Source organism: Melospiza georgiana, chromosome 3, assembly GCF_028018845.1.
Source record: "Melospiza georgiana isolate bMelGeo1 chromosome 3, bMelGeo1.pri, whole genome shotgun sequence".
NCBI classification, from domain to species: Eukaryota; Metazoa; Chordata; class Aves; order Passeriformes; family Passerellidae; genus Melospiza; species Melospiza georgiana.
Window position 1 is genome coordinate 88,146,076 of NC_080432.1, and position 13,146 is coordinate 88,159,221.

At 39.7% G+C, this 13,146-nt stretch overlaps 1 protein-coding gene across 2 annotated transcripts in view; it reads right to left on the reverse strand.

Moving 5' to 3' along the window:
- Positions 1–531: 531 nt before the first annotated feature.
- The window catches only part of VSNL1 (visinin like 1), an 87,062-nt gene continuing 74,447 nt past the window's right edge, over positions 532–13,146 (reverse strand). For both annotated transcript variants that reach the window (XM_058019816.1, XM_058019817.1), the window contains exons 3-4: positions 2,728–2,943; positions 532–1,822 (exon numbers count right to left, since the gene is read on the reverse strand). In XM_058019816.1, coding sequence (XP_057875799.1) covers positions 1,625–1,822; positions 2,728–2,943 — 414 coding nt within the window. In that variant the 3' untranslated portion in view covers positions 532–1,624. The remainder of the gene's footprint in view (positions 1,823–2,727; positions 2,944–13,146) is intronic.

Sequence of the window (13,146 nt, forward strand, 5' to 3'; positions counted from 1 at the left end):
TTTTTGTTGCTTGTTTCCTTTTCCCTTTAAGATAAGCTTTGCTTTTTAAATTTGAAAATACAGAGAATTATTTGGTTTGTGTCATGTTTTATTGTTTGATTTTTAGCTATTAAAAGTACGGTCCTGTTTCTTCATAAGGTAAGGAAGAAATATCAAACATGCAATTATAAGGTGTTCAGATTGCTTTTTTTTTCTTTTAATCCAGCAAGCAACCAACTGTTTAAAGCATCAGGGAAATGGGGCATAGGGAGTTTTTTCATTTGCAGTTTCTGCAGTCTGATAATTCTTCATTCTTTCCCAAGGCTGTGCAGAATTTGTCACAGGATAGAGAGAAACTTGATTTGTGCACATAGAATTGAAGAGGAAGTTGGGTCGTCTCACTATCCCTCCTTTGTCATCATACTTCATGGTTAATTTATCAGTAGTGATTTTTAACATCATGTCTGTTTATATTAAACACAGAGTAGTTTAGTATCAGATGGTAAGAGGGAACTCTCTTACTTCAGGAGGGAAACAACATTAAAAACAAGGTTTAGGGTGATCAAATAAACTGTATTTCACTTACACCGCTTAAAACTCAGCACAGGTTTAGTAGCTGCGCTGGTAAATCTTAGCAGTAGCATCTTAGAGCATCAACAGCTGCTCCAGCCTTAAATACAAGAACTACAACTTTTGGTTTTGTATAATATGACTCTTCTAGTGAGTGAGTGTAAAGTAGTTTTCTTCATGCTTCAATAATGAAATACATATTTCCCAGTGTGCAGTGACAGATAATTAAAGAGATTGAACTTTTTCTTTTTTTATTACCATGCTGAAGACATGAAATAAGAATTAGGGGAAAAGGTCAAATGTTATAAATTTATTTTGGGACATATATATTGCAACCTCTGTGGAAGCTTTTGAAAATTCTGGCAAAGATCAATACACTTCCAATAAAACCTTTAAACTTGCAATAAAACAATATTTTAAACATTATATATATATATATTTATATATATTCTTAATTAAGGGTTAATTTTAGCAGGATTTTCTTTTTTTTTTTAATATACTGCATTCCTCTGACATAGCTCTTTCCATATTGAAGGGATGCAAATGAGGTAAGAATTAAGGCAAACCTAAAAGGCATGCAAATGAAGTACATTTATATCCACTGACAATACAAGCACGTGTGGACCAGACCTGGGAGCCGAGAAGCTCTTCCCTTCTGTCTGTCCAGTACTACTTTACAGCAGAATGGTGACATGATTTATAATAAACAGTTAACATTACCATGGGAATTCAGTGTCACTAACATTACTCAGTCTAGGAGACACAGAGCTAGCATCAGTAAAACAGGAACAATAAATAATATAATTCACTGCAGCACAGGCCTGCTGCACAGGATTCAGAGGAAGAGGGTTGTTATGAAATGACATTGCACACATCACGTTGTGGCAGTTTATTTTTATAATATATACTTTTAAAATTCTTTAGCAAATGACATTCTCATGCACACAAGTGTTTCAAACACAAGAAGCAAGTCCATTTATAGGTAGTCCAAGCAAAATTTTGTGTGTGTGGAAATAGCTGCAAACTGAATGGAACATTAAACTTCTGTGCAGTCTATGACGCGTCGTACACGAGCTCATTTTTGAATGTCACACTGCAGGAGTAATACAATGGACGGATCACTCTTTGCAGCTTCTTTGAACTCATCCAGTGTGATCTGATCGTCTTTGTTCTTATCCATCTTACTGAAGATCTTGTCTACCCGTTGCTCAGGCGTCAGGCCATCCTCATTCATTTTCATCATTATCACAGTGCCCACCATTTTGTAGATGGCCTTTGGAAAAAAACCAAATGGAAAATTCAACATGAAATTCAATCTAATTTTTGGATGTGATCAAATTCTGGAAATATTTTCTAACAATAAAATGATTGCAGGTTTCTCTAAAGATTGGTTTTAGGGTTTTTTTTTTTGCTTTTCTTTATAAGGATCCAAAGTCCAGATATGTAAAACAAGGAAGAATATATTTTACTTTCTTTAGATGTAGGTTTATTTTGATGGTTACATTTTGCATCCCAGAATGAATTTCTTTGGCTTCCTGTTTCACAATGTGAAACTCTTGTAACTTACTCTCTGTATCAATTGTTCAGATGAAATATTGCACATAAATTCTGAATAATTTGTTTTCGAAGTCACTGCCCCTAAATAGGTTTCTGTGTGTACAGGTGGGCACAATCTGGTATTAACTACTGTGGCAGATGACAAAGGTGGTCAACTTTATCCTTCCTCTTAGAAGTTGTGGTCATCCTAAAGCCCATCTGTGAGAGCTCACTTAAAATAGCGTGTTGTTATCCCTGCAAATTTCTGTAATCATCTGAAGTTAATCTCCAGTAAGGCTTCAGCTACTTGGGCTGTAGTGCAATAATTTCATGGGTGTCAAGTGACTGAGATGGGCTTTGTAAATCCTGTGCTGTTCTTGTGATTAATCCATTCATCAGGGGAAAAAAATCTTTGGATATTTAAAAGCTTATATGCACATATGCACTCTCTGCAATTCTCCAAGATTGCATCTATTAACAAACACGTGAGTGTGCTTGGGCACCAGTCAGTGCAGGATTAATGTGTAATGTGCATTTAATGTACCCTACAGCCTCTGGTAAACCTAAAATCTAAAGTCTGAGTGAACAAGGAATCAAATTTTATTAACATTGTGACGTTCATGAGTGTCATATTGATCTCACCTCTATGATTTCCAGCATTTCCACTCTTGTAATTTTACCATCACCATCCAAGTCGTACATGTTGAAGGCCCAGTTCAGCTTTTGCTCAAAACTGCCTCGTGAGGTGATGGACAGGGCACAAATGAACTCTCTGAAGTCGATGGTCCCATCTCCGTTTTTATCAAAGGTTCGGAAGGCGTGCTGGGCAAACTTAGAAGCATCTCCATATGGAAAGAACTGCAAAATAAAATAATATATAGAACTGTGTTAATGCAAAGGAGAGAGTTGTATACGTGACTGCAAAACACCAAAGTGAGGCATTTATGAAGAGTGGCTGATGAGCTTTGTAGGAAACTGAGGATCTGCAATGTAAGGTTCCCTAACAGTAACACTGGAATGATTATTAAAAACTTATTTCTACAACCTCAGGTTTCCACAAACTATAATACAAATATATATATATAATGCTACTTTAAAGCTAAATTAACTAGATTAATCTTAAAATGAAGTTGAGTATGAATGGTAGAGTGTAATATTCTCTGACCATGAAATAAAGAAGCCAGGGTGCATTCTAAGAGAATTTTAACCAGCCCTTGAAATGTTGCAACCAAGTATATGTGTGGGATTGTTGTTATATAATTTCATTTATTTAAAAAAATAATCCACATGTGGCATAAAAACCCACATGAACATATGTTCCGTTCTGCAATCCAGCATTCAAGTACACAAGATGAAAACACAGATTCAGTTAAACAATACAGTGCAATGCTTTTCATGGTTAATATCCTAATATCCTTCAGTGAACTCTTCAAATGACTGTAGCTTAACAGGGTATTTTAAATGACTATAACATGTAGGTTTTCAGCTGATATAATCTTTTACCCTCAGGAAATGTATGGTTTAAGACATTTGAGCAGGTAGTTGTTATTTCTGTGGGCCAGACTCAAGAATACACAACCCTGAAGAAAGGGAGTTTTTAAGTGCTGAAGAAGTGCTATTACAGTGCAGGGACCATACACAAACAATGTTTGTTATTATTTTCCCAGCACAATTTCATGGAGGTTTTCCTGCTCCTAAAGTATAAACATGCATTACTCCCCATATGAGAGCCATCTTATTTTGTTCTTTTTAAAATTCCAATTCTTATTAAGTACTGCCTTTATAATGTAAGCTTGAAGGAAAGTCTGCAGTGACAGCTGAAGTGGAACTGCATTTTACAATTTTCCATTTCCCCATCCAGAGCTGTGTCCTGCCTTAAAAATGCAAATCTTAGAGCTCAGCCAGCTGCTTGCACTATGTGGCCATGTGGATCACATCAGGAGCCACTCCTGTGTTGCCACAGGGGTCTCAACCTGAAAGTTTCCTTTCAACTTTCTGTTTTCTCTGAAAGAGCATTTGGTATTGTCTCCTCCTGAAAATAGAACTTCTGTGCCTGTACTCAACTCAAGCCCTATTTCTATTTTGATAATCATAACTGATGGAGAGGTCGAGGTGCTGCTGCAGATCCTTCTGTACTTTCTGCTTTCTGGCCATTAAAAATGATCATGATTGGGCTCATCAACAGATACAAAGATCTTTGGGTTCTCTGATACAACTTAGGATTTCAGTGGCTGCAGTTACCAGACCTTGCTCAATTGTTCTTCTAGTGACAGCCTCACCCTTTTGTCAAAGCGAGGAGAGCTCCCTCCGTGGGAAGGCTCCTTGGGCTCACAGCCTGGCATTCGGGGTCAGAACAAAGTTTGCAAATGTTATCCAAAACCTGAATGTTATTTTCAGGTTCCTCATTGCTTTCTCTTGTCCATGACCCAGCTCCCCCTCCAATTCCTGTTCCAGCTCTGAATGTTAACATAGGTGATATTTAATTTTATGCGTACGTGTAGAATGTGCACTTCTTCAGTCCCCTGCTGAGAGGTTAAGAAATGGCTGTCATGGCCTGTATGCCACCATGAATTCCATGTCCCCCACCTTTTATTCTTGAGAGTTTGCTGGCTGTTCAAAGCTGAAAGGATAAATCTTTTGCTTTTTAAATCTGTGCTGATGACACTGTCGTGTGACGCATGTGTAACAGAACAAAACACTTCAAAATTTTACAGTCTTTCCAAGTATTTTTGCTCAGAGCTGACTTCTGCCTGAGGTTGCTGCCTGATCTCTGCTCCTGTGACTGTCACTCTACAGTCTCTATAAAAGAAAAGTAAATACCTGGAGGGAACTGAGACTGTTCTTTTCACTGCCCAGAAAACCAAAATACAGAAATGGTGCAAACATATTGGTGAGACAAAAGAACAAAAGTACAATGGAAAAAGCACACCTACACAAAAGGGGAAGAAGTGTCAGACACTCCAAAACATGTAAGAGTCCAAGAACAAAGTGGGGAATTAGGTTGGGTCAGTGGCTGGAGATCCCGAAAGCCATTTTTAAGTTGTTCTTATGTTCTTATTCTCATATTTTTCAGTGTCCCACTGGAGCAGCATCAGCAAGCTGTGCCTGCCTCTTTGCTGGTCAAGCCATTAGCCTCATATAGCAGTTAGGAAAACATCCTTCTAATTTTTTATCACACACAAGACCATGCTTTTTTTCTTTTCTGAGAAGACAGCGGCACTGCTCAGCTAAGTCTTGGCCTTTATAGCATCATATGGAACTGCTACATGGTTTTAATTTTTTTTCTATTTGTCTTCCTGTAGGGAGTAAATGCAGTAAAATGTCCTTTAGGGACTGAAGGCACTGTTCTCCAGTCTGTACCTGCTGATTTGTATTATTTTTAGCTCAGAACAACCCAAAAACATTGTCAAAACTTGTTTAAAAACGTACTTGAAGATTTCCATTGGCCTGTTTTGAAACTATTCATAAATAAGACATGAAGTAAAGAAAACTAAAACAATAACAGAGCAAAAGATGCCAGCTCTGGTAAAACATTTTTTGACTATTAAAACACAGTGAGACCTTAGTAAAGTATAAAGGCACAGGCTTTAACTACTTTCAGAGCAGCCTAAGCCAAGTGACAATGGGAGACAGGGATCTCTGTAAGACAAACACTAAGTTTTTGTCAGAGGGAATATGAGGAGAGTGGTTTAGTTTGCCTCTTGCATGAGCTCAGTGAATACTTCAGAAAAAAAGTAAAGAAATACAACTGGGATTTTCAGATACAGCTTCACCTTTCAGTGTTCCATCAAAGCCTTGACCAGGTGATCAATCCACATTTGAAAGCAAGGAGTTCCCTTCTACTGCAACATGCCACTGAAAAGGGCGCTCCATGCAGCAGCACTGTCTCCTGATTTACCCTTTTTGTCCAAAAATCAAGACAAACTATACCAGCCAGTTCCATGAGTAACCCAACACTGTACACTGCTTTGTTTCTGCTTCTCTAGCCTTATCCATCCCTGGTCTAGAGAAAGGTGTCCCTGCCCGTGCCAGGAGGTTGGAAGTAGATAATCTATAAAGGCCCCTTTCAACCCAAACCATTCTAGGATTCATCTCTTGCTTGGCCTGTGTATTTTCTAACCAGTTGGATCAACATGCTGGGGTGTGAACAGTGTTATCTCTACAGTCAAATGCCAATTAAGAAAAGAAAAAGGAAGATTTAAAAAAATTCCCTTATCTGCTTCTAAATTTTGTATGAGGATTGTCTTGCAGATTCTTAGCTCCCACTGGGTTTCTGGACACTTGTCCTTGTCTGGTGTTTGGGGGGCATTCAATCAGTCCTGGAATCGGAATAGCTAATGAATAACACCTACAAATTGTACATAACTCTTGGGGAAACTGATCAAATACCTGGAAATATTTATCTGCTTGGCTGCAGCTGCTTTAGTCTCTTTGAAGTGATGCTGTTCACAGGGAACTCAGTGATCAATTCATTCAGATCATCTTGGGGAGGGAGTTATTGCAAAAGCATGAAGCATATGCTAAAGCATATGGCTAAAATTTTAGCATGTGGCTAAAACAAAATTTTAGTATGGCTAAAGAAAAATACCCTCAAAACAGACTTCCCCAAATTCCCCAGTGATAGGGAGGGGTCAGGAAAGAAAAGGTCTCTCCATCCTTAATAGGACAGGGTAGAGTGAATCTATAGACTGGCCTGAGCAGTGCTTTGTTTTCCACCTGATGTTTTATCATGGGATATTGGGATGCATTTCTATTAAAAGGGAAATTCTGCTATAAAATAGAGAAAACTAGAATTTCACTAATGTACAGAAAGCAGGGCATGCTGCCGACACATGCCAGGTCACTGATGTAAGGTGACAGCTTGCAGAGCTGGTGTGGGAGCTGGAGCCCAGAACAGGAGGTGGGAAAGCTGGAGATGGCACAGGGCTTTGTAGCCCAGGCTTGGAGAGGATGGAAGAGGCAGCTGCTGATTCCCCTTTCAGAGCCCCATCTGGGGCTCAGCACCACCAGCTCTGCTGAGAGCTGGAGCAGAGAAGGGGAATGAGGGGGCACAGCCAGTGCAAGGAGCAGAACAACCATTGTCAAGGGCCAGCACATAAAAACAAGCCAAGCATTTGGCTCTCATGGGAAAAACCTTAAACATTTAATGCTGCTATGCTTTAGGAAGGAGTTACCAACTCTTCTTATCTACTTTGTTAGTGTTTTATTTTGTAAGTCTGCTAGGCATCCATGTTAACTTTGTAAGTGAAGAACATGAGCACTTTGAGAATTAGAAAGTTTGGCTGCTTTTGGAAGCTCAGACAGGTATTTTTTAATAGCCAAACCTCTTAAAGTTGAACCCAGATGCAGGCAGCTGTTGGTCTAGCCTGGTCTTACAGCTGCTCAGAACTGTGCTCACTGGCGACAATGCCTGTGATGATGGGAAGAACGTTTCTCCTTGCTTATTTTCCAAGAAGATGAAGTTCTGGATTCCTGCCAACAGCACAACACGGGAGTTGATGAGATAAGAAAAAAGATTACTCTTTAGCTGCCTCCTTTAGAGAAAAACAAAAGAAATTTACTACAATGCACTGTACTCTTGCACTTCTGTTAAGACACCAGAAGGGGAAGAGGAATCCAGGCTGTGACTGCCAGGACCTGCAGGAAGGCTGTGCCACTCTGGTACCAGGGTGACCTGCAGGGCTGCAGCCCGTCCCTGCCACCACCTCTTTGTAAAAATGAAAACTGGTGTAACAAGGGCAGAACTAGGCCAGCACAAAAAAACACAGCCACACATCTGTCCTTGTTCTGGAAGAGATCTGACTGCTGCACTCTCCAGCACATCTGCAGTGTAAGGTAGAAATATCCCACCTAAGGCAGAAATATCCCAGACACCTGGCTGCAATCTGCCAGAGGGTCCCAAGGAGAAGGGACCATCCACAGCTGTGGGTCTGTATTTCTAGCAGCAGCTAAAGCACAGGGCTGAGCCTCTGGAGAGGATAACCTTGTAGACCACCAAAGAATCTAAATATAAATCTAACTCTAACTCTAACTCTAAATCTAAATGTCTCTTTCGATCCAGGACTCAGTTCTCCCTGTGTAAATCTGTGAGCTGTCCCCACCTCAGAGGTGCACTGAGGATAATACAAAAAAATATTTGTGATGATTTGAGATGCTGCAGCAGGGGAAGTCACAGAGCTGGCAGGAACTGGAGAGAGCAGCCAAACCTCATGGATGTTTGCTCATGTCTCTGCTCGGTAGCTTTAGTGCTGTGAACACGTGTGCATGCAGAGACACATGAGGAGGTTTATAAACAGCTGTTAGTTCTTTACATAAAGAAGAAGTATTTAGATGAACCAAGAAATGTAACTTCTTCTGCTGGTTCACCTGGAAAATTCCCAACTTGTACAGGCTGAAGTAGGATCAGCAAGGAGTTTGTGTCTCACCGAGACCTCACAGACTGTGCCTAGCCCTCAGATTATGGTTAAGGACTAAACTGCTCTGTCTCGCAGGTCTTTTAACCACTACAGAAATGCTCATTTGAAGAATATGGAGAAGAAATATTTGAGAATTTAGGAGCTGACCATGAATTATCAATAGCAGCTCCTTTCAATTGTGTAAGGCATGAGTTAAGAGACCAGAGAATAAGCACAAACCACAGGCTAAGAGAAGACTCTAAATAGCTGGAATACTCCAAGAGATTGGAGGAAGATGAATGGGAAAAGAAGAGCCATGCTTCTTCTTCACAAACACTCATCTGGCAGGGTCTACCTCTAAAAAAACATTCAACATGAAAAGTTAATCTTTATATTCACATTTGTGGGGAATTAGTCATTAACCAGCAGGAAATGAATCGATTTTCAATCCCAGCTTTTCTCTGATTAGATTTGGACAATAAGAAACTTAATTGAGCTGTGGTAGTGCTATAGGTCAATACACCAGCAGCTCAGCTATTACTCAGTGCTAATAAAAAAAATCTTCAGGGAGAATTCTCATCAAAACAATTAGTATTGCTAGTGCTTAACACCACAACTACCACTGATTAAATGTTATTTCTCTTTGATCTTCCTTAACTGAGCAGCAGCACTGGAACACTTTATTTATTTTAAGTTTGGCATAGTCTTGCACTACCCCAAGGTCAGCGACAGGGCTATCAGGATCCTGCTCTATTGTGGCTCTGTCCTGGCCTAATTACAGCTTCAGTTTTCTTGACACCATGGTATCTCTCCAGGAATCTGGGAACATACCAAATGGAGGATACACTGGGATATATCCTTTTTTCCCCTCCTCTCTTTTCTCCCCCCTCCAGTAAAGATCATCTGATTTCTTTTCATTTCTGAAAGAGATTTATTTTTTCCCAGTGAATTTTAGTTCCCAAGGTTCAGAGTATTAACTTGAATGCTATGCCTGCTGTGTTATGAAGTCCTTAGTGCAAATTTCCCAAAAGAACAGGGCTGTTGAAGCATCAGCAAGTGCCATTTCCAGCCAAAAAGGGATTTGAAACACGAGTCACTAAAGTCTGAGACAGCCATCTCATGAATATACAGATGGAACTACAGGAAAAAATACTTGTGCCTGAAATATCTGACTGTCTCATATACTTATGTAATGTGTCCTCCTAAAATTCCTCTACATATGAGTTGTTATAGCCTGGTACTGTGGAAAGGAAACTGCAGAGAGAGAAGGAAAATGGCTGTAGCTGAACCTATCAGAGAACTGATACTTCCCAAAAGGGAGAAGAGGTAAGAGAATGGAATGGACCCCAAAAGGGGAGAGCTGGATGGCAGCAAAAGCAGCAATAGTTGAGATAATACAGAGGAGACAGGTGGGCAACAACTTGGTGTGGGCATTTTTTCCCTGTTGTCCCTAAGCATATCCTATTGACTTTGAGTTTCAGTATTGAGTTTGAAAGCAATCCAGCAATTCACAGAGGAACTGTGCTGAAATGAAGTCCTGAATAATTTAAAATCAGGCCTGCATTTTTAACTGCTGCAAGGTGTGTCTTAAAGCTTTTCTTCTGCAATAAGGCTGAGAGCAGATAGGTTTTCAGGTAGCCTTGCAAAAATTCTGTACAGCCTGACCTATGAGATTCATCCCTCTGTAATACTTCCAATTCTTTTCTTATGAAGAGTAATATTAATAAAAAGAGACTCTTTTACCACAGTGCAGTTTTAAGAAGACAGCTTTCCAAGATAATGTATTTTCGTCCATATCTATCCTTTGAAAAAAATAACATAAACACTTCTAAAGGGTTTAGAAGGGGGTTTAAAGGGTCAAGTCCAAGACTTACAAGCCCAACAGGATATAAAAACCTTGAAATATCAGCATTCTGGTGCAAGGGATCATGCATCTATACCTATACATACACCTAGAGAATCTGTATGTGTGTATCTATAGAGACAAACATCAAGGAGATGGACTAAATGAGTTCTTGTTCAGAAATGGGACAATACTGTTGAACTCAGTGATGTTTAAGAAAACCCACTTTTATTTACATGAAGTGCTGTGCACATCTGCAATTCCACATGGATAGCTGTTATTATTGCTGTTATTGACAGTCACTGTATATAGGAATCTTGGTGGAGCAGCATTTGGATAACACCTGAAGCTCAACATGTAAGAAAGAGGAAAATACAGTGCAAGGAGGCTGGAAGAAGTTTATTTGTGACTTGAAAAGATTTTCACAAGGCTGGGAAAGAAGACAGGAGCAGTGCAACCTTTTGTGTCACCTCCTGGTAATTAAGAAGCTGCATGGGCAGGCCTAGGATAAACCACAGGAACTCAAGCAGTGAGAGCTCTCAGGTACCCTTGGCTTTAACCTCACAGACCAGCTCCCCTAAGGGGAAGATGTCTTGAACAAAGACCTTCAAAGGATGATGTCTGGAATCATAAAAAGGAGCATCACACTCTTGTTCCTTGTGTGAAATGGTGCAAGAAGGGAAAATGCTCATAATATACAATTTATTGTTTCTATCACATGTACTTTCTTTCTGTAGAAAGAGATGTAGAAAACGTCCCTGTGGGCCATATGGGTAACTGCTTTCACACAGAGATGCCATCTCCCTGAACAGAACATGCTGGTACTGTGCTGGTACTGGCTGTGCTCAGGCAATGGAGATAAAATGTGGATATTGATATTAGTGATGCTCAGTACTAGATGGCTCCCAAAGTGTCTCCTTTTGAGGGAACAGGCCAGCTGAAGAAGACAGTGTCATGCCACAGAGTAGAGTTCCTCCCAGATTTCATCCCAATCAACTCTTGGGGGATGCAGATTTTTGTGAATTCCATGAAGTGGACCTTCAGAGGGGGAAAATTACCCACAGATTCTGTTTCCTCAGTTACTTTTTATCAGGGTAACTTTGTATTATCAGCTTCCAGTGGGTTTCTATGGGTTTATCCATTCTTCCAGGTATCAAACACGATCACAAGGGCTCATTTTCGGGAAATCCATAAACCTGAACTATGAACTGGAACATGATGCTTGTTGACTCACTGCAAATGAGAGTGCCTCCTCTCCTGCATTTGCCTGCTGATGTAACCTTAAATCCTTCAGTGCATGGTAATTTTGCATTTCAGCTTCTTTTTCTCATGATTAAACTACCACTGATGCAAAAAACCCCCTATGAATAGAGTAACCTCTTCTGTTACAGAAAAGTCAACCAGCTATGGGCTTACCTGCCACTTGGTTCCTTCAAGATCTTATAGTTATTTATATACTTAGTCTATAAAAAACTTTAGAAGGCAGTAAAACCATAAAAAGGGATAGTATAAGACAAATTCTAAAATCTGGAGAGAATTAAAAAAATTTTTTTTGGTAAAATGTGAGAAGGACTATACTCACAAAAAAAGCATCAATATGCATGCTTAAAAGAAAGCTACTATCCATGCCCATTCTTCCAACACCAGGATATCTCATTGCATGCACTATTTGACATCATCACAGTGCCCAAAGTTTCAATAACATAATTGGGAGTCATCTGTGTGGAAAACACAACAAAAAGTACTTAAGCAGTACACTTCTCTGGTGTTGAGTCTTTGCTGCTTTATTTATCACAGGAGTTCAGTGTACCTACACATTTTCCTTTGGATTAAGTTTCCCTCTGTGCACCAGACCAGCTGAAGGTCCCTGCATCAGCTGAGCACAAAATTCTGAGCCTGACAAATGTAAAACTGACATCTTCACTGCACCGGTGAATGAAATTGCTTTTCAAAATCAGATCGATAAGAATTTTTCCCATCATTTTTACTAAAAACCTGGAAGCCCGACTAAATAAAATTGCAAGTGGCAAAATACAAGATCTATTTAAAGACATGGCAAAGCATAGAAGAATGTATAATAATCAATGATAGAAGGATGTATCATAATCAATGTTTCCCATTAACAAATGTTACCTCAAAAACATGCTCAAAAATGTAGAATGATGCAATTTGAACTGCCCAGCACTATAATTACAGCAACTACCTCACACTGGGGAGCAACTTTTACTTTTCCACGCTGATTAATGAATATGAGTAATAGATTTGTGCTCCTCCACCCCCTCCAAGTATTCTGGTAAACATGTTCAATAAATCAGACTTCAGGGTTTCATGAATACACAACAACAGCTACTCAGTCCTTAGCAAGCATGCAAGAACACAATAACAACAATAATGGCAAAAAAGGAGTTCAATATGGGGGTGAGAACTCAAAGGAGGGTTGATTAGTCATATGTGCCTTCAGAGGAGTTCACTCTCCTATCTTGTGAGAGCAGCACACTGTGTCATCCTTAATATTCTCCTACCCCAGAGTCAATGAAGGTGATTAAAAAGCTGTGTAGACATTAATGGGTGAACAATAAACAGCATAATCACAGCCAACCTATTATGCTACCAACTGCTTTCCTAAAGGATTCTGGTTTATGCTTGCCAAGAGGGAGCCTCCCAGGAACACTGTTCTTGGGAAGCCAGTTCCCAAAGCCTCCTTTTAAAGTTCACAGCTGGGACATACAGCCCAGCTCCTGACATCCACGAGTTCTTTCATATCTCCTCTGTGAGCTGCCTGCATCTAATGCTCTCTAGAGACAAACTGTTTCTAGAGGCACA